Source organism: Pelophylax lessonae (genome assembly GCF_965119305.1).
Source record: "Pelophylax lessonae genome assembly, chromosome: 6".
NCBI lineage: Eukaryota > Metazoa > Chordata > Amphibia > Anura > Ranidae > Pelophylax > Pelophylax lessonae.
Window position 1 is genome coordinate 12,337,163 of NC_138773.1, and position 27,965 is coordinate 12,365,127.

At 45.9% G+C, this 27,965-nt stretch overlaps 1 protein-coding gene across 1 annotated transcript; it reads right to left on the reverse strand.

Moving 5' to 3' along the window:
- Positions 1 to 780: 780 nt before the first annotated feature.
- LOC309557874 (uncharacterized protein) lies at positions 781 to 27,070 on the reverse strand. Its single transcript, XM_082260679.1, has 4 exons — positions 26,673 to 27,070; positions 18,659 to 18,785; positions 8,952 to 9,025; positions 781 to 1,359 (listed from the first exon to the last, which is right to left on the reverse strand). Exons 1-4 carry the CDS (start codon positions 26,989 to 26,991, stop codon positions 992 to 994), a joined length of 888 nt encoding a protein of 295 aa, XP_082116805.1. The 5' UTR covers positions 26,992 to 27,070; the 3' UTR covers positions 781 to 991.
- Between the last annotated feature and the right edge of the window lie 895 nt (positions 27,071 to 27,965).

Below are 27,965 nucleotides of genomic sequence, written 5' to 3' on the forward strand. Positions count from 1 at the left end.
TGATACTGGGATTACTAAAGGCCCATACACACGTAGCCATTGTCGGCCGTAAATATTCAGCCGCCGAACGATCGGCCGATTGTCGGCTTGTTAGTATGATGCTTCCGTCAACCGACTGCGACTTTTCAGCCGAACAGAATCGGGTGTGCAGCCTTTAAAATTTTTGTTGGCCGTCACCAGAGCGGCCGATTGTTCGCCAGTCAGTTCAGAATTCGGCCGACTAACAGCAGATTAGCAAGACTGGGCATGCTCAGAGAAGAAAAAACACACGGAAAGTTAACCATCACATGACTTCACTTCTGCAGTCGGCTGTTGTTGGCCGACAAAATTCGTGTGCAGTCTTTAGCACTTTTCAACCGACAGGACAACACCGGACAAAAGACGGCCGATCGTTCGGCCGACATTCGGTACGTGTGTACGGGGCTTCAGTCAACTTTGCACCTGTTTGATATTCTTTTGTTTTTGTACACTATTAGCGCTGCTAGTGTGATTTTTGTACTTATAGTATGCTTACTAAGTAATTTTTTTGCACTGGTTTGATATAGATGGCCTATGTAATACAGTAGATCGTATTTTAACAATAAAAGACAGATATGTTGATGAGCGAAAAAACTTTTAAAACATCTAAAAAAAGCTTGCCGATGCGGCTGATTTCCAGGTCGTTCTGGTAGACAAAGCTGTGACATTTTTAGAGCAGCTTCCCCCACATTTCATCACCAGTCTCGGACTATGATAGACTACCAAAATGGTCAATAGAAATGTGTAAGAGGAAGGAAGGCATTGGAGAACTTTGCCTCCATGAAGAAGTGTCAGAGCTTTTCTTGTCAAAATCAACTGAAATTCAAACTTATTGAGGCCCTTTTCAAGGCTGCTGCAGGTATAAACACTCCTATCTGCCTGGACTTTATATCTGCAGATGGTTTTTTGGTTTAATAATGGAGCCATTTGGAAACATTTCTTTAGCTCATAATGTTATCATAAGGATGGCATATTACGAGAATGCACACGCATTTTTGTTAGACCTAATGGGCAGCCTATCCATATATACTCTCTCTCTCTCTAGTTTTTCTCTCATTTGCTGAAGTTGGATCTGATGGATGTAGTTGAACATAAATTTCTTCCTCTCTATCCGTTCTCTTCTTGGGTTTCTTGGCTGTTCCAGGCGGAATCTGACGTTCCTCAGGGCGCTGTCTATCACCATCAGGATGTCGGTGGTTCTTCCCAGCGTCTTTATGTGGCTCTTCGGTGTGTAATTCTCAATGGCGATCACAGTCTCTGCCCCCATGAGTCTAAAGTTTTTCTCAATTTCCAGGTAATCTGCTCTGGTTTTGAAGGTGAGGACAATGATGGGAACGATACCTGAAGAAGAGAAAACGCAGTGAGCAACTCAAAGAAGTCTTGTTAGTCAAAGGAGCATTTTAATTAGGCAAACAGTTCCCCACAAATGCTTCATTTATAAAATAAGGTCTGCAGGCATCGACCACAAGGTTTGCTCTTGGATATGGAACTGGTTAAAGGGGCGTGTCCAAAGAGTGGTAGTAAAAAACGCATACTCCAGATGTGGTCGGACCAGAGTATTATAAAGTGGTAGGATTATAGATTTATCTCTGGAAAATATCCCTTTCCTTATGCATGCCAATATTCTGCGGGCTTTGGAAGCTGAAGCTTGACATTGCATGCTGTTGCTAAGTCTATCCTCTACCAAGACTCACAGATCTTTCTCCATTTTTGATAGAGGCCCCCCCCCCCCCTACAGTGTATTGTGCTTTTATGTTTTTAGTCCCCAAGTACAATACCTTACATCTCTCCACCTTAAACCTCATCTGCCACATAATTGCCCACTCTGTTATTTTGTTCAGGTAATTCTGTAAGATTTCTGCCTCCCGATGTGAAGTTATTGCCCTGCTTAATTTTGAGTCATCTGCAAAAACTGAGATTGAGCTACTGATTCCGTCATCAATGCTATTTATGAGTAAATTGAACAAAATTGGTCCCAGGACTGAGCCTTGGGGGACCCCACTTACCACCCCAGACCAGTCTGAGTATGCGTTTTTTATTACCACCCTTTGGACACGCCCCTTTAACCAGTGCATAAATGCATAACATTTTCCTGTCAGCAAATGGTTATACCAGGATCATAACTGCAGCTTTTTTTTTTTTCCAGCCAGTGATTGGCTGTCTTGTAAAAGTAATGACTTTTACTGCGCTGCTAAGGTCCCCCCTTCCGCTGCTGCTCACGGTAGTTCTCAGGCTCTCCCATTTTTCCACCAAGCCTAGGACCACAGTAAATAGTTGGGAGGGCTTTCCACATAGGAGATGGTGGAATATCCGTTTTCCTCTGTGACGAATAACCCAGAAGTGACAATGATTTCATCACTTCCAGGTTCAGTCATTCCCCAGCTGTTACAGCCCAGAAAGCAGCTAATTAAGCAGTATCTGTGCTTGATTAGCTGCTTTGGAGGGCAGGGGAGACATCAGGGGTCTGATCAGTAACAGACCCTTGATGTCTCCATAAAGAGTACCTGTCACCTGCCTAAAGCTATCACAAGGGGGCTTAAAAGCAACCCCCCCCCCCCCCACATACATGCAAATGCAAGCGTTCGTAGGTTCAGCATGTATATTTAAAAGGTGATTGTACACACATGTAAGGTATTGTCACAAACACCAGAACAAAAGTAATAATTCTAGGATGTCACATGATTAACTCTAAACTGATAACCTGTGATTGCTTTTAACCGGTTCCAGACTGCCCACCGCATATATACTGCGGCAGGGTGCCCCTCCTGCGTAAACCGACGTAGGGCTACGTCGGTCGCGCTCCTGTCCCCTTTCGGCAGCGAGGACTCGGATGCATGGGGCAGACAGCAGGCTGCTTGACATCCACGATCATTCCCCGCTGAGAGAGAAGGACGGTCAGGTGTTGTAAAAACAGCTGACGGTTCTTCTTCCTGGAATGATCACAGAGCGCCTGTGATCCTTCTATATAGGAGCCTGTGGGGCCAGTGGTGCTGGGCTCTGCGGTGCTGGGCTCTGTGGTGCCAGTGGTACTGGGCTCTGTGGCGCTGGCTCTGTGGTGTCGGTGGAGCTGGGCTCTGTGGTGCTTGGCTTTGTGGTGCTCGGCTCTGTGGTGCTGGCTCTGTGGTGTCGGTGTTGCTGGGCTCTATGGTGCTGGTGGTGCTGGGCTCTGTGGTGCCGGTGGTGCTGGGCTCTGTTGTGCTGGGCTCTGTGGTGCCGGTGGTGCTGGGCTCTGTGGTGCCAGTGGTGCTGGGCTCTGTGGTGCTGGCTCTGTGGTGCCGGTGGTGCTGGGCTCCGTGGTGCTGGCTCTGTGGTGCCGGTCTCTGTGGTGCTGGCTCTGTGGTGTCGGTGTTGCTGGGCTCTATGGTGCTGGTGGTGCTGGGCTCTGTGGTGCCGGTGGTGCTGGGCTCTGTTGTGCTGGGCTCTGTGGTGCCGGTGGTGCTGGGCTCTGTGGTGCCAGTGGTGCTGGGCTCTGTGGTGCTGGCTCTGTGGTGCCGGTGGTGCTGGGCTCCGTGGTGCTGGCTCTGTGGTGCCGGTCTCTGTGGTGCTGGGCTCCGTGGTGCTGGGCTCTGTGGTGCTGGGCTCTGTGGTGCTGGGCTCTGTGGTACTGGGCTCTGTGGTACTGGGCTCTGCGGTGCTGAGCTACATGGTGCTGGGCTACGTGGTGCTGGGCTACGTGGTGCTGGGCTACGTGGTGCTGGCTCTTTGGTGCTGGGCTCTGTGGTGCTGGCTCTGTGGTCCTGGGCTCTGTGGTGCTGGCTCTGTGGCGCTGGGCTCTCTGGTGTGGGCTCTGTGGTGCTGGTTTCTGTGGTGCCGTGCTCTGTGGATCTGGATCCACCCTGTAGTGCCTCAAACAAGCGATGGTATGACCATGTTGCTGCTCTGCAAATTGTATCAGTAGAGGTGTTTTCCCTTGCCGCCCAGGAAGCATAAACTGCCCTGGTTGAATGTGCTCTGACCAAAGATGGATTTAAACCTCTAATCCTGTACCCTTTGTGGATTACATTGACTATCCATGATACAAGAGTTCTTGAGGAAGCTTCCTTGCCTTGTTTTTGCCCCAAGGGATTATGAATAATTTAACTGAGTCCCTGAAGGAAGCTGTAGCTTTAAGGTAGCATCTCAGGACATTGGAGATGTCCAGCTCATGGAGAGAGCCTGAATCTGGATCTGAAAAGGTAGGTGGAGCCCAAGGTTCAGTAAGGGAAGGAGAAGACACTTTGGGGACAAATCCCCATACCGTACACAGCTCCAGTGTCTGGGAGGAAGGTAATGTGTTCGCTTACTGCTCCCAAGGCCTGTAACTTTGAAACTCTTCTGCCCGACGTTGCTGCAATTAGCAAAGCCGTTTTAAGAGTTAGATTACATAGGAAAACAGAATCCCCTGGAGCAAAAGGTTGAACTGGCAAAACCTCTAGAACAAGGGAGAGATCCCAAGTGAGAAATGTTTGTGGGCATATCTTCTTTACCTTCGGAGTGAGCTGACTCTTATCTTGGTTCACTAACCAGCCAAAATCTGCCAGCGTTGACATCAAAATTCCCCTGTGCTCCAAGATAGTCGGCTGGATAGTGAAATACCCTGAGCTCCCTCCATCAGCGGAGCCAGGACTCCAATCAGGACCTTTGTGAAAACCCTTGGGGAGGTACAGAGGCCAAAGGCAGGCTTTGAAACTAAAGATGTACTTGGTTGACTGCAACTCCTAGGTATTTCTAGAAAGGGGGAAGGATAGGTATGTGTAAATAAGCATCTTGAAGGTCTACCAACAGCATCAAGTCCCCCGGTTGCATGGCCTGGATAATAGTTTGTAATGACTCCATTGTGAAGCTTTCTAGCTAAATGTAGCGGTTCATTCTCTCTATATCTATCATCTGCCTCCATCTGCCATTCTTTCTGGGGACCAGGAACAGAGCGTAACAGAAACCTGTATGCCTTTCAGAAGGTAGAACCGGGATCATCCCCTGCTGGGCTTGTAGCAGAGAACAGGAACTGGTGTAAAAATTCTCCCTTCTGTGGAGAAGCTGGGATTCTTGTGGGAGTAAAGGAATCAGGAGACGGAAGGTTTGAAAAAGTCCAGAAATGTCCTAAATGGGCTGTGGAGACCACCCATGGATCCTTGCACTAAAGGATCCAGATTTTTGAGAAGTGGCTTCAACTGGGATCACCAGGGAAGGCCTTGTGTCCAAAGGACTTTGTGGAGTTCTGGGTGTTTTGTAGGATCTTTTGTTTGTGTGCCTTAGGGAAAGTCACCTAAGTGCTCTTCCAGCCTCTTCATTCTGCAAGGGTATGGAAGCTACCAGCTCCGAAAGAGAATCTTTAACAAATTTTTTGAGCAAATCTGCCACTTGCTGACCTTCTATTTCTCTGTCACGCCTTGGAGAGGGTGAGGAATGCTGTTTTCTCGCTGATGTTCCTCCTCCGCTCGATAAATGTCTGGATCTCGACAATCGATTGCGGTAATCGGGACTAGCTTTAGTAGATTCCTCATAGCCCTGGAGGTCCCTTTGAACTTCTTCTGGCATACAGGGCTGGAAGAAAAAATGTACCAGCATTAATGCACTCTTTGTCTTTTTTGTCCTTACCTAGGAGGTAGGTGAGGGTCTTGGACAGTTGGTGATCAACTCATAACTGTAGGGCAGTTATGGCAGAGAGAGGCTGGAAGGAGACGAAAAAAGGGTTAACTGACTTGTCAAAAGTAACAAAGAAAAAGGACCCATACTGAAGCTCCCGGGCAATTATATAGTGAGGAAAGGGGGTTGGTTCTAGAAAAAACTTGTCCAATTGAAAAAGTTTTAGTTAAGGGCAAAAAGCCCTGTTTTCCCTTATCCAAGATGGCCACCAGAGCCACAGTGCGCATGCGCCAGGCACAACAGACTCGTCCATCGGCCTCCCATGGCCGGTCGCATCCCTGCCAATTCCTAGACGCCGGCACTTGCTACCCAGTTCACAGGGTATTAATGGGCACAGCACTGATAATTAGTCCTTGGAGTAGCAATGGACACAGCATGGATAAACAGATCATGGGGTAGCAATTGGCACAGCATGGGGAGAGGATCTGATCCTCAGAATGGTAACAGCAGGGGAGATAAGGGGCAGAAGGGATCAAAGATTCATGCTGCAGAGCTTGGAAAGTCCTGAGCAGGGGAGGACTGGACCAGGGGGCAGGGGGGCAATTGCCCCCTGGGCCGCTTTGATGTCCTGTAAAAAGGCTGCACCGCTTCTGCCACAGACATGCCTCAGGTGTTCCTACTGAAGAGAAGTAAAAAGTCCCCACCACTGAACTTCTGAGTCCGGGATGAAAACAAGGACAGAGCGCAGGCCTCCCTACCCCCACAATGGATGGTGAAAACTGTGTCTGAGCAGAGCCCGGTTCCGTGCCCCACTTCAGACTCTCCTCCCCTGGCAAACAGCAAGCGAGCTGTCCCAGCTCCCCCAACCGCCCCCTGCTGGCCAGGTTGGGAACCCGGATTTAACCTGGGGGTGAGTAGAGAGTACCTGGAGCAGAGCTTCAGCCTGGAATGGGGGCCAGGAGGAGGACGGGAAGAGGGAGAGCGAGAGGGGGGCTGAGTCGCTGCACCATGGGCCTCTGGTTTGTACTTGCCCCCTGGGCTGAAAGTTGCCAGTCTGCCCCTGGTCCTGAGCACTGGATTTTGTGGCCTTGGCATCAGGGGATCCAGCTCCACTCCGAGGGGGACTATGGGCACACACTATTGGGCAGGCAGGGCAATTCAAGGAGGGCTCTAGGCACACAGCAGAGTGGGCAGACATGGCAATCCAAGGAGAGCTCTGGGCACACAGCAGATCAGGGAGGTAGGGCAACCCAAGGAGGGCTCTGGGCACACAGCAGTGTGGGCAGGCATGGCAAACCAAGGAGGGCTCTGGGCACACAGCAGATCAGGGGGGCAGGGCAATCCAAGGAGGGCTCTGGGCACACAGCAGTGTGGGCGGAAATGGCAATCCAAGGAGGGCTCTGGGCAGACAGCAGTGTGGGCAGACATTGCAATCCAAGGAGGGCTCTGGGCACACAGCAGATCGAGGAGGCAGGGCAATCCAAGGAGGGCTCTGGGCGCACAGCAGTTTGGGCGGGCAGGGCAATCCAAGGAGGGCTCTGGGCAGACAGCAGTGTGGGCAGACATTGCAATCCAAGGAGGGCTCTGGGCACACAGCAGATCGAGGAGGCAGGGCAATCCAAGGAGGGCTCTGGGCGCACAGCAGTTTGGGCAGGCAGGGCAATCCAATGGGGGCTCTAGGCAAGCAGCAGTGTGGGCAGGCAGAAAAATCCAAGGAGGGCTCTGGGCACACAGCAGAGAGGGCAGGCAGGGCAATCTGAAGAAGGTTCTGTGCACATAGCAAAGAGGGCAGGCATGGCAATCCGAGGAGGGATTCGGGCACACAGCAAAGAGGGCAGGCAGGGCAATCCGGGGAGGGATCTGGGCACACAGCAAAGAGGGCAGGCAGGGCAATCCGGGGAGGATCTCGGCACACAGCAAAGAGGGCAGGCAGGTCAATCTGAGGAGGGCTCTGGGCACACAGCAAAGAGGGCAGGCAGGGCAATCAAAGGAGGGTTCTGAGCACACAGCAAAGAGGGCAGGCAGGGCAATCTGAGGAGAGTTCTGGGCAGACAGCTGGGCCCCCACCAGTTCAGGCAGCAAGGGGCTCCTGCAGAAAGGATCTACAAAGTGCGTCCATCATGGGAGTCAGCTCAGAAAAATCTGACTCCTTCTGTCAGCATAGGCATATTATATTTCTCTTTAAATTCAGCCGGTGCAGGCACGTCTAGTATTATCCAGCTACAGTACACACTGCTGTATGCGCTTCCTGCTGAGATCCATCTCATCTCATACCCCCTGCAGGGCACAGGAACTCATAGATTCATTAAGCAGACCAATTGACTTACACACAGTTGATTTAAACAAAAAAAGAAATAAAATAATATTTCTGCCCTCCACTATAAGTCTAATAACATTTGTTCTTGCCCCCATTCACACAGGATGAATGTACATGCAGTTTCACGGGATGAATAGCTCTGCAATTGTATTTTTTTTTTTTTTAGAAATACACTCCTCATTGTCAAATTATATTTGGTGAAAAATGAAAATTTGCCCCAACCACTTTATTTTGCAGCAAAAAGGGCATGTGGATGTAGCATACGCTCTAGGACTCACATGTTTCAGTGCAGCATTTTATTCCCTATCACAGCTGTCTGCAAAAATCCCACCCCTAGTGTCTGACTTAAAGCGTAACTCCACGTATGTTGAGAAAAAAACATTCCCCTCCGGGTGATCTCTGTACATTGCAGGGATTTTAACAAACTTTGTTTCAGATTTCTACCTTTTGTTATTCTGAAGAAATCATTGTTTGTTCCTCTGTGCTGAGTGGGCCTAATGGGAGTGGTTTCATAATTATCTATCAGCTGTGGCAGCTGCAGGGCTCTAATGAAGAAATCTGCTGGGCCTGCATCCCTTTAGACGTGTTCCTATTGGGAGGATCTCACCAAAAATGACATTATTGTTGCAGGGGATGCCAGAAATCTGACTTGTATCTTAGTGCAGACTTCTGGGAAAATTGGTGAGCCAATCACACAAGCAGGAAATGATGTTTCTGGGGGTGTGGTCAGTGTACATTCTGTGTACAGAACACCTCCAGGCGGCCATATTGTATTGCATTTTCATAAAATTACAACAGCTGCAGTTTAAAAAGGAAAGGTCATTTTGAATAACATTCAAATACAATATAATTTGTGTCACAATTGTATACGCTGTATAGTTTTTTCTTTTATTTGCTATTTTTTTTTTCTCCAAGAAAGTGGCGTTACCCTTTAAAAGGCAACGTGGCCAAAGAGCTGGCAGCTTAGTAGAATGAATGATAATTAAATGGAAAGGCTAATAGAATCATGTCACCAAAATAAGGCCTTTACACAGGAAAAAAAAAAAGTTACCTGTCATTTTTATGCAGTTTTCCAAAAAGATTTTCACATCTTTCATTTCTTCAGCTGCTATCTGTTGTCTGACACTGGAGGAGAGTAGAAGAACATCATGTTCATCAATGTAAATGGCTAAGAAGACCCTTTCACACCCATGTGCATGCCACAATGATGTTTATATCGAGTTTTAGTGAAATAAAATATTTTGTATGTTTTTTTTACTTTTTTTTTTTTTTAAATAAACTTTTTTATTTTTTTTATTTTTTATTTTTTTTTTGCTTGAGGGAAATATGATTTGCACAGTTTAACCACTTAAGCCCCAGGAGGATTTGGCTGCTCAAAGACCAGGGCCTATTTTGCGATTCGGCACTGCGTGATTTTAACGGACAATTGCGCGGTCATGCGACGCTGTACCCAAATAAAAATTGACGTCCTTTTTTTCCCACAAACAGAGCTTTCTTTTGGTGGTATTTGATCACCTGTGCGATTTTTATTTTTTGCGCTATAAACAAAAAAAGAGCGTAAATTTTGAAAAAATAACAATATTTTTCAAATTTTTTTAAATTAAATTCTCAAAAAAAAAAAAGTAAAAATCAGAATTTTTTAACATTTTTGGCCAATTTGTTTTCTGCTACATATTTTTGGTAAAAAAAAAAAAAATCGCAATAAGCGTATTTTGATTGATTTGTGCAAAAGTTATTAAGTTTACTAACTAAGGGAAAGATTTATGTCATTTTTATTGTTTTTTTTTTTTTTTCCCAATAAAAGTTTTATTTTTATCAAATTAAATGAACAACAATACAGCGATAATCAACATACATCGAATACATAGAAAGTAACACTTTCACATTACTAGTTAAAAAAAAAAAAAAAAAACAATAGAATATTACTTTCTATTTTTTTTTTTTTTTTGCGGGACTGCGACATTGCGGCGGACAGATCGAACCCCTAACTAAGATTTTTGACACTTTTGGGGGGGACCAGTGACATTACTACAGTAATCAGTGCTATACATATGCACTGTAAAAATGACACTGGCAGGGAAGGGGTTAACTTTATTAGTGCTCAAGGGGTTAAGTGTGTCCTTAGGGGCGTGATTCTAACTGTCGAGGGGCGTGGCTTGTAATGTAACCACAGAGACATACAATCCTACATAGCAGGATCGTATAGTCTCTGCAGTTACACCAAGGAGAATGACAGGTGGCTTTGTTTACATCAGCCGCCTGCCTTCCTCCCTATCCAGCGGGAGATCGCGAGTGACCGGCAGACATCGGAGCAGCCAGGTATCACTTGCAGGGATGGCTGTGAACGAGCGGGGGTGGGAGTGCGCCTCCAACGGCGCACGCTCGCCCCCTACAGGCTCCTGGTCGAGCGACATACCGGTACGTCACTTTGCTCAGGAGGGGCTGACTGCCGCAGTAAATATACTGTGGGCGGTGGGCAAGCGGTTAAAGCGGAGTTACAGCCTCAAAATTGAAAAAATCCATTTTGGGCCATCTGCTTGCTGAGGGCCACCTGAAAAAGAAATGAATGCTCCCAATTTTTTTTTTTTTGGTCACTTACTTTGATATAGAAGAAAATATACTCACCTTCCTTCCACTTCCTCCCTCTGCGGCCGCGGCCCGCGCCGTCTCTTCTGGCTTGTGATGACTCCCTGGAGCTGAACGTCATCGCTCCCAGGAATCACTGCGCCTGCACCGGCCCCGCTCGTCATGTCCAGTGCAGGCGCGTCATTCCCTGCTAAACAGCTTCTGGGCATGCCCAGAGGCTGTGCAAGGATGACGCTCCTGCACCGGAAGTGACGAGCGGGGCCGGTGCAGTGCATTGTGGGACTCCGATTTCACCGAAGAGGATGCAGAAGAGGACGCAATGGCTTCAGCCGCCCACACCTGAGATGGCAGCGCTGGAGAAGAACTTTTCAAGGTAAGTATTTCTTCTTACAGGTAAGTGCAACCTGGGACAGTTCAGAGGCTATCCATTGTGGAATGTACTAGCCCTGACTGTCCCGGGGGTATTTTTATCTAAATTTGGCCCCCGAGGCCGGAACTCCGCTTTAACCACTTGCCGACTGCCGTCAGTAGATTTACTGCGGCAGTCAGCCCCTCACAGGCAAACTGACGTTAATTAACGTCACTAGCCTGTGAGGCTCTCGGGAGCGAGTGCGTGCCCCCGGCGGCGCGCTCCCGCTCCCGCGCGGTCACGGACCCCCCCGCGCGTATGACCGGCGGACCCGATGTCCGCCGGTCACTCGGCGATCGGCGGGGGAGAGGGAGAAAGGCAGGCAGCTTGTGTAAACAAAGCCGCCCGTCATTCTCGCCTGTGTAGAGACACTGATCATTCGGTTCTACTATGTAGGACCGTTGATCAATGTAACTACAGCTCAACAGACAGCCAATCACAGTTAGAATCACGCCCCTAGGGACACACACAGCCCCTCCCTCTCAAATAAAGTTAACCCCTTCACTGCCAGTGTATTTTTACAGTAACAGTGCATATATATAGCACTGATTACTGCAGTAATGTCACTGGTAACCCCAAAAGTGTCAAAAATGTCAGTCAAGGGTCCGATCTGTCCGCCACAATGTCGCAGTACCGCAAAAAAATCGCAGATGGCCGCCATTACTCGTTAAAAAAGAAAAACAACAAAAATGACAAAAATCTTTCCCTTTGTTAGTAAACGCAATAACTTTTGCGCAAACCAATCAAAATACGCTTTTTGCGATTTTTTTTTACCAAACATATGTAGCATAAAACAAATTGGCCGAAAATGTTAAAAAATGTTGATTTTTACTTTTTTTTGGGGGGGAATTTCATAAAAATGTGAAAAATATTGTTATTTTTGCAAAATTGTCGCTCTTTTTTTGTTTATAGCGCATGATCAAAAAATCGCACAGGTGATCAAATACCACCAAAAGAAAGCTCTGTTTGTGGGAAAAAAAGGACGTCAAATTCGTTTAGGTACAGCGTCGCACGACGACCGCGCAATTGTCCGTTAAAGTCACGCAGTGCCGAATCGCAAAATACCCCCTGGTCTTTTAGCAGCCAAATCCTCCAGGGCTTAAGTGGTTAAGATTAGACACTCCCACTGTGATAGGAAATACCTTTTGTTAGCGGTATCACCAGGACAAATTAGCCAGCCAAAGTAAAAAAAAGCTTTACAGTGATTTAAAAATAATACTGCCCTACTACCTGGTTCTCAAACCATACTGTCATTTTTGTATCGCATGTTTAAAAAAATAATAATAATAATACTGCCTAGGAATCATAAGATTTTCTCTTAACCCCCAAAGCTCCAGAAGGTTTTTACCACCCTTCATGACCAGGCCATTTTTTTTTGCTATTCAGCACTGCACTACTTTAACCGCTTGCCGACCACACGCCGCCTATTTACTACGGCAGAGTGGCTCTCCCAGCAAGCGCTATGTCGGTCTCTTGGAGGCAGCAAGGGGGCGAACACGTGCCACCGGCGATGCGCTCCATCCCCACTCGGCAGTGGGGAAGCCAATGCACGGGGCAGGCGGCTCCGATTGCTGCCTGACACCCGCGATCGCTCCCCGCTGAGAGAGAAGAACAGTCAGATGTTATAAACACAGCCGACCATTCTTCTCTCTGGAATGATCACAGAGTGCCTTCTATATAGGATCATAGGTCTCTATGGTAATTTCACAAGCCACACCCTCCCCACAGTTAGAATCACTCCCCTAGGGTCACATTTAACCGCTTGCCGACCACACACTGCCTATTTACTATGGCAGTGTGGCTCTCCTAGGCGGGGCTACGTCGGTCGCTTGGAGGCAGCAAGGGGGGGAAGGCGCATGCCACCAGCGGTGCGCTCCCGCCCCCACTCGGCAGCCGGGAAGCCGATGCACAGGGCAGGCGGCTCTGATTGCCGCCTGACACCCATGATCGCTCCCCGCTGAGAGAGAAGAACGGTTGGCTGTTGTAAACACATCTGACCGTTCTTCTCTCTGGAATGATCATAGAGTGCCTGTGATCCTTCTATATAGGAACACATGTCTCTATGGCCATTTCACAAGCCACGCCCCCCCACAGTCAGAATCACTCCCCTAGGCTCACATTTAACCCCTTAATCACCCACACTGTTAACCCCTTCCCTGCCAGTGTCATTAGTACAGTGACAGTGCATATTTTTAGCACTGATTACTGTAGTAATGTCACTGGTCCCCCCAAAAGTGTCAAAAAAATGTCAGTTAAGGGTCCTATCTGTGCACAGCAATGTCCCAGTCTCGCCATTGCCACCATTACTAGTAAAAATAAACAATAAAAATGACATAAATCTTTCCCGTAGTTAGTAGACATGATAACTTTAGCGCAAACCAATCAAAATACACTTATAGCGGGTTATTTTTACCAAAAATATGTAGCAGAAAACAAATTGGCCTAAAATGATAGAAAATTTTTGATTTTTAATTTTTTTTTTGGGAATGTTATATAGCAGAATGTGAAAAATATTGTTTTTTATTTTTTGTTTCAGAATTGTCACTTTTTTTTTTTTGTTTATGGCGCAAAAAAATAAAAAAAAAATTGCAGAGGTGATCAAATAACACCAAAAGAAAGCTCTATTTGTGGGAAAAAAAAGGATATCAAATAATTATTTGAGTACAGCGTCACATGACCACGCAATTGTCCGTTAAAGTATCGCAGTGCCGAATCGCAAAATATGGCCTGGTCATTAAGGGGGAAAATCTTCTGGTCCAGAACTGGTTAACTGGCAATTGCGCGGTCATGCAACACTGTACCTAAATTAGATTTATGTCATTTTTTCACACAAATAGAGTTTATTTTTTGGTGGTGTTTGATCACCACTGTTTTTTTTTTTATATAAATGAAAAAGCACCGAAAATTTTGAAAAAAATATATATATATTTTTTTACTTTCTGCTACAAAACATATCAAATAAAAATGTTAAAAAAAATATTTCCTCATAAGTTTAGGCCAAAATGTATTCTGCTACATTTCTTTGGAAAAAAAAAATCATAATAAGTGTATAATAATTGTTCTGCATGAAAGTTATAGCATCTACAAATTATAGTATATACACTATATTGTCAAAAGTATTGGGACACTGCCTTTACACACACATGAACTTTAACCACTTAAGCCCCGGAGGATTTGGCTGCTAAAGGACCAGGGGGTTTTTTGCGATTTTTTACTGCGTGACTTTAACGGACAATTGCGCGGTCGTGCGACGCTGTACCTAAACGAATTTGACGTCCTTTTTTTCCCACAAACAGAGCTTTCTTTTGGTGGTATTTGATCACCTGTGCGATTTTTTGATCACGCGCTATAAACAAAAAAAGAGCGTAAATTTTGCAAAAATAACAATATTTTTCACATTTTTTTATATGAAATTCCCCAAAAAAAAAAAGTAAAAATCAAACTTTTTTAACATTTTTCGGCCAATTTGTTTTATGCTACCTATGTTTGGTAAAAAAAAATCCCAAAAAGCGTATTTTGATTGGTTTGCGCAAAAGTTATCGCGTTTACTAACAAAGGGAAAGATTTTTGTCATTTTTGGTGTTTTTTTTTTTAACGCGTAATGGCGGCGATCTGCGATTTTTTTTTCGGTACTGCGACATTGCGGCGGCCAGATCGGACCCTTGACTGACATTTTTGACACTTTTGGGGGTACCAGTGACATTACTGCAGTAATCAGTGCTATAAATATGCACTGTTACTGCAAAAATGACACTGGCAGGGAAGGGGTTAACTTTATTGGACAGGGAGGGGTTAAGTGTGTCCTAGGGGCGTGATTCTAACTGTGTAGGGACATTCCTATTGGTGTAAAAGCAAAGATCAACCGTTCTACATAGTAGAACGGACAGATCTTCACTTTTACACAGGGAGAACTGACAGGCGGCTTGTTTACACAAGCCGCTCTGTCTTTCTCCCTTCACAGGAGCGATCGTAGTGTGACTGGCGGACATCGAGTCCGCCGGTCACACGCACTGACTTGTCTGTGAACGAGCCGCGGCGGGCGCGCGCCTCGGCGGGCGCGCGCCCGCCCGCGATAGGCTCGCAAGTCAGTGACAGGCGAGTGACGTACCGATACGTCACTCTGCCTGGCCGGGGCTGACCGCCGCAGTATATAGTCGTGCGGCGGTCGGCAACCGGTTAATGGCATCCCAGTCTTATGCTGGCCATACACTATACGTATAATCGTTTGAACCCACTTTCGAGAAAATTAACGCTTGGCTGTGAGAGCAAACGATCGTGCCACCATGTAATGACTGATAAATCGTTCGATGAACATGAATGAATCTGTTTTTTGTTTGTTTTTTCACATATACCAAGTGCAAACAGGTTGGACGAGAAACTCATTAACCTTTCAATTTATCGTTCGTTCGGCAGAACATTTCCAAACTTGTCCTTCATTTTTTTCATTTTGGCCCTTTAACTGGCCGAAAAATTCACGAACTGTCCAAATTAACGAATTTTGGCCGATTTTTCATATAGTGTATGGCCAGTCTTAGTCCATAGGGTTCAATATTGCTATAACAGCTTCAACTCTTCTGGGAAGGCTGTCCACAAGGTTTAGGAGTGTGTCTATGGGAATGTTTCACCATTCTTCCAGAAGAGCATTTGTGAGGTCAGGAACTGATGTTGGATGAGAAGGCCTGGCTTGCAGTCTTCGCTCTAATTCACCCCAAAAATGTTCTATCAGATTGAGGTCAGGACTCTGTGAAGGCCGGTCAAGTTCCTCCACCCCAAACTCGCTTATCCATGTCTTTATGGACCTTGCTTTGTGCATTGGTTCAAATCATTTGGTGGAAGGGGGGGGGGGGGTTATGGTGTGGGGTTGTTTTTCAGGGTTTGGGCTTGTCCTCTTAGTTCCAGTGAAGAGAACTCTTAAGACATCAGCATACCAAGACATTTTGGACAATTTCATGCTCCCAACTTTGTGGGAGGAGTCTGGGGATGGCCCCTTCCTGTTCCAACATGACTGCGCACCAGTGCACAAAGCAAGGTCCATAAAGACATGGATGAGCGAGTTTGGGGTGGAAGAACTTGACCGGCCTTCACAGAGTCCTGACCTCAACCTGATAGAACATTTTTGGGGTGAATTAGAGCGAAGACTGCAAGCCAGGCCTTCTCATCCAACATCAGTGCCTGACTTCACAAATGCGCTTCTGGAAGAATGGTCAAACATTCCATAGACACTCCTAAACCTTGTGAACGGCCTTCCCAGAAGAGTTGAAGCTGTTATAGCTGCAAAGGGGAGGCCAACTCAATATTGAACCCTACGGACTAAGACTGGGATGCCATTAAAGTTCATGTGTGTGTAAAGGCAGGCGTCCCAATACTTTTGACAGTATAGTGTATAATGGAATTTTTATTATCAATTTTATTTTATACTACTAATGGTGGTGATCAGTCACCTATAGTGGGACTGTGACAGTGCGGTAGGAAATCAGACACTAACTGACACTGGGTAGGAACCGACTAACTGACATGGACATCTCCAGTGATCAGTGATAATATTATACACTGACACTGGCTGGGAAGGGCTTAACATTTTGGGGTAATCAAGGGGTTCTAACAAGTTTGCACGTCTAACAAGTGTCTAATTGTGCTGCTTTTTACTAAATATCTCTTTGTTTCTTATCTCTGCTTTGCAGAGATAAGAAACAAAGAGATCATTCCCTCTGTACAGAGCCTTTTGTTGATTGTCAACACAGGCCTCCGACCTGTGATTGGACAGAGCTGATCAGCAGGTCACGACCATGAATCATTGTATGGGACCTGTTGACAAACTCCCAATGTGTACATTCACAGCAGGAGTAGGTATACAGGTAGGGCTGCTGTTAGAAATCATGGGGCCCCATATAGCCTACCTGACAGGGCCCCCCTTTCCGGCCAAAAGTGAGTGAGTGAGGATATAAAGTCGATTTTTCAGTGCCTTTCTCTACAATCTCAACTGCGCAAATGAATGAATAGGAAGCGCTCTGAGCCTTCCTGTTTATTTACAAACTGGAGCATAGTAAACATAGTTTACTATGCTTCAGTGATGAATGGACACAGGAGTGATTGGTAGCAATCGCTCACTGTGTTCATTCAGGAAAGGTAGGCACCAGTAAATGACATCCCCCTGTGTGCCCACAGCAGCTGTCGGCGGGAAAGGAGGGAAGCTGGCAGCACTGGGGGAAAAGGGGCACACAGAAGGAACTGGACAACAGATGGAAGGGCCACATGTGCTAGAACCAATCCCCCTGCAGTGCAGCAAGAGAGAGGGAGAGAAGGAGAAGCTGTCAGTGCTGCAATGGGAGACAGAAGAGGATCGGTGTCTGTAATAAGACAGTACAGACCCTGGGCAAACATTTTCCTGGGCCCTCCCAAATCCACTTATCAACTATTCTTAGGCAGTGCAGGCTCAAAGGGCAGCTGCTTTATGCCCCACAACAATGACTTGGCCCAGGGCAGCTGCCCCTTTTGCCCTGCCTTAAAGACAGCCCTGCAGCCTGCTCCTGCTCAGCGGGTGCCTGGGCCATCTTTGTTGTGAACTGATGGGGCCCAGGAGGGCTGGCAGTACTGCAGTGGCGGCTGGTGCTCCATGGGCCAAGGGGGCGGCAGACGGACTCCACACCATACCCCTTCCCCCCGACCAGCTCACACACCATAGCACCCCCCCCATCGCCGGCTCACTTGCCCTGGACTGACATGGACAGCAGGCAGCAGCGGCAGCGGTGGCAGCGGCTTCCCCTGCATCTCCTCCTTGGCCAATAGCATGGCCTCTCCTTTCGGCCGTCGGGTCTCAGGACCCACTTCCTGATTAGCTGGAGAATCAGTGTGATAGAGAATATTCATTCACTATTGTCACACAAATGGGGGGTGTCAGGGCACTGTGCTCTGTGCCACGAGCCCACCCTTTTTTGAAGCCTATCAGAGCCTCTGGCTCTAATCACGTGCTTCCAAAAAAAAAAAAAAAACCCATTGGAATTCATGCTTCCAGCACCTTGCATGTAGATTCAGGGGCCGGACGCATGGATGGAGGGGCGGCGCCCCTGCACCACCAATGGATGGGCCAACACTGCTGTACTGCCTTATCAATGGCCCTGTGTACAGGGGCCACTCTCACACCATGTACCTGGAGACAGGCAGCGATGTACAGGTACGCCTCCTTGCCTGGACAAGCACAAGAGCATTAAGACAGTAAAGCTGGCCCTCCAGCTCAGCAGGTACCTGGGACCCCTTTTGAACTGATGGGGCCTGGCCCAGTACAGGAGGGCTGGCTGTACTGCCTTATTAGTGGCCCTATGTACAGGGGCCACTCTCAAGCCCTGTACCTGGAGACAGGCGGCGACGTACAGGTACGTCTTCTTGCCTGTACGGGCACAAGAGCAATAAGACAGTACAGCTGGCCCTCCTGCTCACCAGGGGCCCGGGGCCCCCCTTTTCAACTGATGGGGCCCTGGCCCAGTACAGGAGGGCTGGCTGTACTCCTTATCAGCGGCCCTGTGTACAGGGGCCACTCTCACGCCCTGTACCCAGAGACAGGCAGCGACGTACAGGTACATCTGTGTCCTTAAAGGACCGCCCCTCCGCAGTACATTGCGTGCGGGTGGTCCACAAGTGGCTAAACACCAAAAAAAAAAACTATGCTCACCTCCAGTTCCAAAACATATCATTAGTTCAGCCTTGCAACTAACTCCTGGCAACCAACCTGCTCCAAAGATGCATGCTCTAACACAAGAATCACTTACCTGTACACAAAGATTGGGACAATAAAGTCTGAGTAATTTGGATCCAATTCGGAATTTTCAATGGCCTCCATCATAGCGCTGTAATCACTTTTCCATTCTACTTCCTGTCCAATGGGGATGAAGTTTCCTGGAATTGAAGACACAGAGAATGCGTAGATATAGAATCCTATGCGCTACCACTTATTTAGGGCTGGCCCAAGACATTGTGCTGTCTGGGTCCAAGAATGAAATGCTGCCCCCCCAAAAAAAAAATCACACCCACCAAAAGGCCCTCACATCTATTATTTTATAAAATTTATAAAATATTATATATACTATTATCTTCTTCTATAACTCACCACTGTACGGGTCCACCAAACACCCCCTGTCAGTCCCCAGTCCTCCTGTCACTCCTGTGTCTGCCATGCCCACCGCCCTAGAATATCCAGCCTGCCCTGCGTGAGATGGAGCGCGCTGATGTCTGACGTCATTGCGCACACCACGATCCCGCGAGGGACGCTCCCCTCCTCATACCCATCAGTTTGCACTATGGGTGGCAGTATGAGATGGGGAATTGGCGCCCGTAATGTGCCGCAAACTGATGACACACAAAACTGATGGAAAAAAATCTTGGGCGTCAATTTGTCGCCCCTCTCCAAGTACCGTCTGAGTCCAATGGACCCAGCGGGACCCATGGTAGGGCCGGCCCTGCAATTATTATAAGAAATAGGAAGCAGCTGCTCACAACCTAACAAAGTGTCCCCACATCTAAAACACAATAGTTTACAAATATGAAGTGGCGCTATGCTTCAAAACTTAAAGAATAATAAAACTACATAAAGAATTGCAAACAGTAATATTACATGTCTGATCTCTCAAGGTAGATATTGAATAATAATAATAAATGATCTTCTGAGTTTGAACTCAAAGTGCCAGTGATGCAACAAACTTCTCATCAAGGTGTTCAAAATAACACAAATAAAAATGAAACAATATTAACCACTTAAGCCCCGGAGGATTTGGCTGCTCAAAGACCAGGGCCTATTTTGCGATTCGGCACTACGTGAGTTTAATGGACAATTGCGCGGTCGTGCAACGCTGTACCCAAATTAAAAAGACGTCCTTTTTTCCCCCACAAACAGAGCTTTCTTTTGGTGGTATTTGATCACCTGTGCGGTTTTTACTTTTTGCGCTATAAACAAAAAAAGAGCGACAATTTTGAAAAAATAACAATATTTTTCACATTTTTTTATGTCCGTTCTCATCCGATTCCCCCATAGAGAACAGCGGGGGCCTGACAGCTGTGTCTCCACACACAGAGCGGAGAGGGAGCTGTCATCCGCCTGCTCAGCTGGGATCGGCGGATCGATCCCCCGCTGAGCAGCACGGAGTCCGCCGGCGGAGGCGGGGCCATGTGAAAGGAGCCCAAGTGACAATCACGGGATGCAAAAAGGGAGAAAAAGTCACTGCTTGAGTCCCGGTTCACACTAATGCGATGCAGGAACCCTGCGAATCTACTGCGTGTTCCCGCATCGCATTCCCAGCGCAGGCAGTTCACACTGCCATATGCGAATCGCTGGGGGTGTCAGTTCAAAGTTAACAACACCCCCCAGATCAGTTTGCATATCGCAATGCGAACCGACATTCGGATATGAATCGGATCGCATAGGTGTGAACCACCATGCGATCCGATTCTGTTGCAGACCAAAAAAAGGATCCTGTGCGTGTTTGTGCCGAATCAGATGTGAATTCAGCCATACAATCTGTATGGCTGAATTTACATCGCACAGACATCGCATGTGATTTTCAGAGCAGTGCGCCCGAATCACATGCAATGTCTGTCATCGCATATACAGTGGGTACGGAAAGATGAATGTACACATAACACCCCATACTGACAGAAAAACACAGAATTGTTGACATTGTTGCAGATTTATTAAAAAAGAAAAACTGAAATATCACATGGTCCTAAGTATTCAGACCCTTTGCTCAGTATTTAGTAGAAGCCCCCTTTTGATCTAATACAGCCAGGAGTCTTTTTGGGAAAGATGCAACAAGTCTTTCACACCTGGATTTGGGGATCCTCTGCCATTCCTCCTTGCAGATCCTCTCCAGTTCTGTCAGGTTGGATGGTAAACGTTGGTGGACAGCCATTTTTAGGTCTCTCCAGAGATGCTCAATTGGGTTTAAGTCAGGGCTCTGGCTGGGCCATTCAAGAACAGTCACGGAGTTGTTGTGAAGCCACTCCTTCGTTATTTTAGCTGTGTGCTTAGGGTCATTGTCTTGTTGGAAGGTAAACCTTCGGCCCAGTCTGAGGTCCAGAGCACTCTGGAGAAGGTTTTTGTCCAGGATATCCCTGTACTTGGCCGCATTCATCTTTCCCTCGATTGCAACCAGTCGTCCTGTCCCTGCAGCTGAAAAACACCCCCACAGCATGATGCTGCCACCACCATGCTTCACTGTTGGGACTGTATTGGACAGGTGATGAGCAGTGCCTGGTTTTCTCCACACATACCGCTTAGAATTAAGGCCAAAAAGTTCTATTTTGGTCTCATCAGATCAGAGAATCTTATTTCTCACCATCTTGGAGTCCTTCAGTTGTTTTTTAGCAAACTCCATGCGGGCTTTCATGTGTCTTACACTGAGGAGAGGCTTCCGTCGGGCCACTCTGCCATAAAGCCCCGACTGGTGGAGGGCTGCAGTGATGGTTGACTTTCTACAACTTTCTCCCATCTCCTGACTGCATCTCTGGAACTCAGCCACAGTGATCTTTGGGTTCTTCTTTACCTCTCTCACCAAGGCTCTTCTCCCCCGATAGCTCAGTTTGGCCGGACGGCCAGCTCTAGGAAGGGTTCTGGTCGTCCCAAACGTCTTCCATTTGAGGATTATGGAGGCCACTGTGCTCTTAGGAACCTTAAGTGCAGCAGAAATCTTTTTGTAACCTTGGCCAGATCTGTGCCTTGCCACAATTCTGTCTCTGAGCTCTTCAGGCAGTTCCTTTGACCTCATGATTCTCATTTGCTCTGACATGCATTGTGATCTGGAAGGTCTTATATAGACAGGTGTGTGGCTTTCCTAATCAAGTCCAATCAGTATAATCAAACACAGCTGGACTCAAATGAAGGTGTAGAACCATCTCAAGGATGATCAGAAGAAATGGAAAGCACCTGAGTTAAATATATGAGTGTCACAGCAAAGGGTCTGAATACTTAGGACCATGTGATATTTCAGTTTTTCTTTTTTAATAAATCTGCAACAATGTCAACAATTCTGTGTTTTTCTGTCAGTATGGGGTGCTATGTGTACATTCATGAGGAAGAAGAATGAACTTAAATGATTTTAGCAAATGGCTGCAATATAACAAAGAGTGAAAATTTTAAGGGGGTCTGAATACTTTCCGTACCCACTGTATGTGTGAACCGAGCCTTAGAAAGATTATTATTATGTGCATAAAGTGAAGAGCACAGGAATGTTTTGGGGACCTATATTACTTTTAAAACACTGTTTCACCTTTATTATTTTCCCCACAAATAGAGATTTCTTTTGGTGGCATTTGATCACCGGTGCGATTTTTATTTTTTGCGCTATAAACAAAAAAATAGCGACAATTCTGAAAAAATATATATATATATATATATATATATATATATATATATATATACATACAGTATATATATATATATTTTTTTTTTTTTTTCCACATTCTGCTATATATCATTCACAATAAAAAAAAATTAAAAATCAAAAATATGCACTGTTACTATAATAATGACACTGACAGGGAAGGGGTTAACTCAGGAGCGATCAAAGAGTTAAGTGTATGCATAGGGGGGGGGGGGGGGGGTGTTTTCTAACTGTGAGGGGGAGGGGCTTGTGAAATCAACACAGAGACCTTTGATCCTAAATACGTTTCCCTGAAAGTAAGACATCCCCCAAAAATAAGACCTACTTACAGTTTTGCCTCTCGCTGAAATATAAGGCATCCTCCCGAAAATAAGATCTCCCCGATAATAAGTCCTCCCCCAAACATAAGGTCTCCCCGATAATAAGGCCCCCCAAAGCTACCGTAACTCTGGACTCTGGACCGTAGCGGCGGGCGCCACTGAGGAGCTCACTGTTGGCCGCACCTCAGCCGAAACAGACAGGAAGTGCGAGGTCTCTTTTAATCAGAGAGCCCCCGCCGCCACCAGGACAAGCTGCCGCTTGCTCCTCGCTCTGCCCTGACGAAGTCTGCGCCCCCCAGTAGTGCTCCCGTGAACTGACGTACCTATACGTCGGTTCGCGCAGCCGAGCCAGCCTACCGCAGTAGATTTGCGGCGGGCGGTCGGCAAGTGGTTAATGGATGTGCACACACAAGGATTACGTTTTATGTCTGTTTGCTATTCTTATTGGCATTTATTGTACACATTTAGGTTTATTTTCAGCAAAAGCGCTGCATCTCTTTTATATTGCTTTAACTTATTGCAATGTGGGGACACATTTATCTGCTGACTACAAAGTTTCTTTCATTTACAGTAGTGCATAGAAACCCCCTCACTCTATTAACCACTTGCCGACCGCTCACGTTGAGGGTACTGCCGCAAAGTGGCTCGTTATCGTCCAGTGACGTAGACCTATGTCGCTGGACAACGCCTCCTCTCAGGGCTCGCTCCCGCTTTATTCAGTCACAGCGGGAGTCGGGCCAGGGGAGGAGAGGCGGTGATCACCACCGTTCTTCCCCGATCGTCGGGGATCGAGTGAGGAGATCCACCCGCTTGTGTAAACAAAGCGGGCGGATCTCCTATGTGACAGGCAGGGACAGATCACAGGATTCAGCATAGCTCAACCTGCGATCTGTGTCTGTGTCACACAATCCCCTCCCCCCACACACGTCAGTAAGCATGAGGCATACATTTAACCCCTTGATCACCAATAAAGTTAACCCCTACCCTGCCAGTGTCATTATTACAGTAACAGTGCATATGTATAGCACTGATTACTGTAGTAATGTCACTGGTAACCCCAAAAGTGTCAAAAATGTCAGTTAGGAGTCCGATCTGTCTGCCGCAATGTCGCAGTCCTCAGAAAAAAAAAACGCAGATCGCAGCCATTACTAGTAAAAAAAAAAAAACAATAAAAATGACAAATCTTTCCCGTAGTTAGTAAACGCAATAACTTTTGCGCAAACCAATCAAATTACACTTATTGTGATTTTTTTTACCAAAAATATGTAGCAGAAAACAAATTGGCCTAAAATGTTAAAAAATTTTGATTTTTTACATTTTTTTGGGGAATGTTATATAGCAGAATGTAAAAAATATTGTTTTTTTTTTTTAAATTGTCTTTTTCTCAAAAAGTAAAAATCGCACAGGTGATCAAATTCCACCAAAAATAAGCTCTATTTGTGTAGAAAAAAAGGACATAAATTTAATTTGGGTACAGCATCGCACGACCGCGCAATTGTCCGTTAAAGTAACGCAGTGCCGAATCGCAAAATATAGCCTGGTCAGGAATGGGGTAACATCTTCCGGTCTTAAAGCGGTTAAAAATACGCTCATTGAGAATTTTTTTGTCAAAGACATGTAGCTAAATACATTTTGGCCTAAATATATGACAAAAATTGAATATATTGGATATTTTTTAACTGTCAAAGTAGAAAATGTCAATTTTTTTCGCAAAATTTTAGTTCCTTTTTTTTTTTTAATATTGCAAAAAATGAAAAGCGCAGAGGTGATCAAATACCACCAAAAGGAAGCTCTGTTTGTGGGAAAAAAAGGACGTAAATTTAGTTTGGGTACGGCGTTGCATGACCGCGCAATTGTCAGTTAAACTCGCGCAGTGCCAAGTTACAAAAAGTGGCCTGGACGTAAGGCAGGAAAATCCTCCGGTGGTAAAGTGGTTAACAAGTAAAACAGGATGTTCAGAGAGACACATGGTTGGGTGAGAAGGAGAAAACTGTTTTCATTTCTGACAAAAGTCGTTCTATCAGGGTGCCGGGAAGACGTGTCCTGGGCTCTCTCCTGCCAGGTGAGTCTTGGACATTCCATACTGCAAATGGCTTTTGTGTTCACGGGATTGTATTTCTGACCCCTGATTTCCCTCCAGTCCTCACAATATATCTTTATATTATTCATAGGACTTTACAAAAGGATAAGGGGTTGCCAGTCTATGTAGGACACATCATTTATCCAAAATTATAAAAACCATTAACTATTTAGATTTTTTAGGGTTAATCATACATTTCTTAAATTATAGGGTAACTAACTTAATTTTGCTTTGAGGATGACTCTGTAGATGAGAGCCACAGCTGAGATCTGACAGTTGCTGCCCTGTCAGCTGGCTGACCCCTATGATGATGACTCACTGCCTCCCAGCTCTGGAGTACACATACAAGTTTAAAATATTAGCTCCCAACAGTGGCTTACATCCATTTTACCTTCAGTGCTTTGATGTTTGATACTCATAGGCTCATTCAGACTTATCATTAATGGTTCTTTTAGGAGTTTGTAGTGTCCAAGGCACTGTGTTCTCCAATATGGCCTGATCCCTCTGTTACAGACTCAGATATAAGTGGAAGTAACCCCCCCCCCCCCATCCTTTACAACAAGGGTCTCCAAACAATGTCCCACAATATCCTTCCCAGTAACACCAATGACAGAGCACCATACCTCCCACTGATACCAGCAATGGGTCACCATTACTCCCAGTGATACCAATAAAGGGGCACCATTACTCCAAGTGATACCAAGAATGGGGCACCATTACTACCAGTGATACCAAGAATGGGGCACCATTACTCCCACTGATACCAAGAATGGGGCACCATTACTCCCACTGATACCAAGAATGGGGCACCATTACTCCCAGTGATACCAACAATGGGGCACCATTACTCCCACTGATACCAAGAATGGGGCACCATTACTCCCACTGACACCAACAATGGGGCACTATTCCTCCCACTGACACCAACAATGGGGCACCATTACTCCCACTTATACCAACAATGGGGCACCATAACTCCCACTGATACCAACAATGGGGCACCATTACTCCCACTGACACCAACAATGGGACACTCCCCCCACTGATACCAACAATGGGGCACCATTACTTCCACTTATACCAACAATGGGGCACTATTCCTCCCACTGAAACCAACAACGGGGCACTATTACTCCCACTGATACCAACAATGGGGCACTATTCCTCCCACTGATACCAACAATGGGGCACTATTACTCCCAGTGATACCAAAAATGGGGCACTATTCCTCCCACTGATACCAAGAATGGGGCACCATAACTCCCACCGATACCAACAATGGGGCACCATAACTCCCAGTGATACCAACAATGGGGCACCATTACTCCCACTGATACCAAGAATGGGGAACCATAACTCCCACTGATACCAAGAATGGGGCACCATAACTCCCACCGATACCAACAATGGGGCACTATTCCTCCCACTGATACCAACAATGGGGCACTATTACTCCCAGTGATACCAAAAAAGGGGCACCATTACTACCACTGATACCAACAATGGGACACTATTCCTCCCACTGACACCTAGGATGGGACATTGTTTACTCCCACTGGCCACCATCTGGCCCTCGAAAGCCAAAAGGGCATGAAACTGGCCCTTTAAAAGGTTGCTTTACAGCCAAGAAAGATGCCATCTTAGCCCATGCTGGAACTGTAGTTGCCATGGTGTCGCCCATGTGATCAATGATGACACCAGCCATGTGATGGCTTAACAGTTCAGTTATACATTAACCATTATCATTCATGGCATGCCTTGAATGTAGCTGTTTTAAGAAACAATCAAGACAATGGGTTTGTTCCTCGTTCAGGCGGCCAAATCTAAGTTACTTTTACTACAAGCAAGACTACGCAAAAGGGTAGGCCAAGGGGTGACCAACAACGTTTTACAAAAAGCTAAGGGACATCATATATATTTATTTTTGCCCACAAGTTGTTTTACATTTTATCTTTTTTTCGGCTAGCCTGCCAGTCCCGTAGCCTTTGGGGCACCCAGAAATGTTACTCACCCAGCTGGGCGTACACTTCAGCTCTTTCAAAATCGTTCATTTTGCTGCAGCCTCTGTTGTCTACCATGGTGATCACACTGGTAAGCTCATAGGCATTTCTTACCATGGTCAGTCCATGGTCGGTTTCTCGGGCCTCGGCGTATTCGTTGAAGCTCTCACCTTTTTCTAGAACATACATACAAGAGTTAATGAAGGAAGATTTTCCATGGCCTGTAAAGCCGAAGAGCTGTAGTAGGACTCGAGTATAACCCTGACTGCCCAGATCTCCGTCATCCAGGCTGAAGTTCTGGATATTGGTCCTTAGCTGTCTAATGTCCATTCCTGAAGATTCTTATTAATATTATTGTATTCTTTTTTGCTTTTTTTTCCCTATCTTTCTCAGTTTTTTTTTCTTTTTGTCTGTCTTCGGTGCAATCGCAGCATCTACTTTCACTTTCTTTGCAAAAGGAGGGAGTTGCCTAGAAGCCAATATGTTAAGCTTGTTGTAAACAACTGTGAAACTGAAAAGTTGAATTAAATAATCAAAGTATTTTCAAACATTTTTTCCTTAGAGTTAATTTAAATTGACTCTATTTGTTACAGATTTTAATTTGTATACATTTCACTTAAATGTACTAAGAAACATTTCCTGTGAGTGTGTAGCTGAGCCCTCCCCCCCAGGCAGTAACATTGTAACGTCTGAGTCACCAGAATGTTCAGAGACTTTGGAAGGAGAAACTACTGACAAGTTCATTGCTTGCTGTACTGTAACCACACACAAAAAATAATCACTTCAGAGGAAGGCAATTCTAAACATAATCTGCCCATGGTTTTTCTTCTGTTTGTTTTTTTACATTTTAACCACTTAAGCCCCAGCCCTATTTCGGACACTTTTTGTTTGCAAGTTAAAATCAGTATTTTTTCCTAGAAAACTACTTAGAACCCCCAAACATTATATATATATTTTTTATTAGCAAAGACTCTGGAGAATCAAATGGCGGCCATTGCAATATTTTTTGTCACGCGGTATTTGCGCAGCAGTCTTTAAAACGCCATTTTTTTTGAAAAATTACAAAAAATCACATTTCACTGCATTTAAAAAATACTAAACAGTAAAGTTAGTAATTTTTTTGTATACTGTGAAAGATGATGTCATGAGTAAATAGATACCCAACATGTTACGGTTTAAAATTGCACACACCCGTGGAATTGCGACAAATTACGGTCAATAGAAATCGACGCTTTAAATTTTTTTAACGGTTACCAGTTTAGAGTTAGAGAGGAGCTCTTTTTTTTAACCACTTTACCACCGGA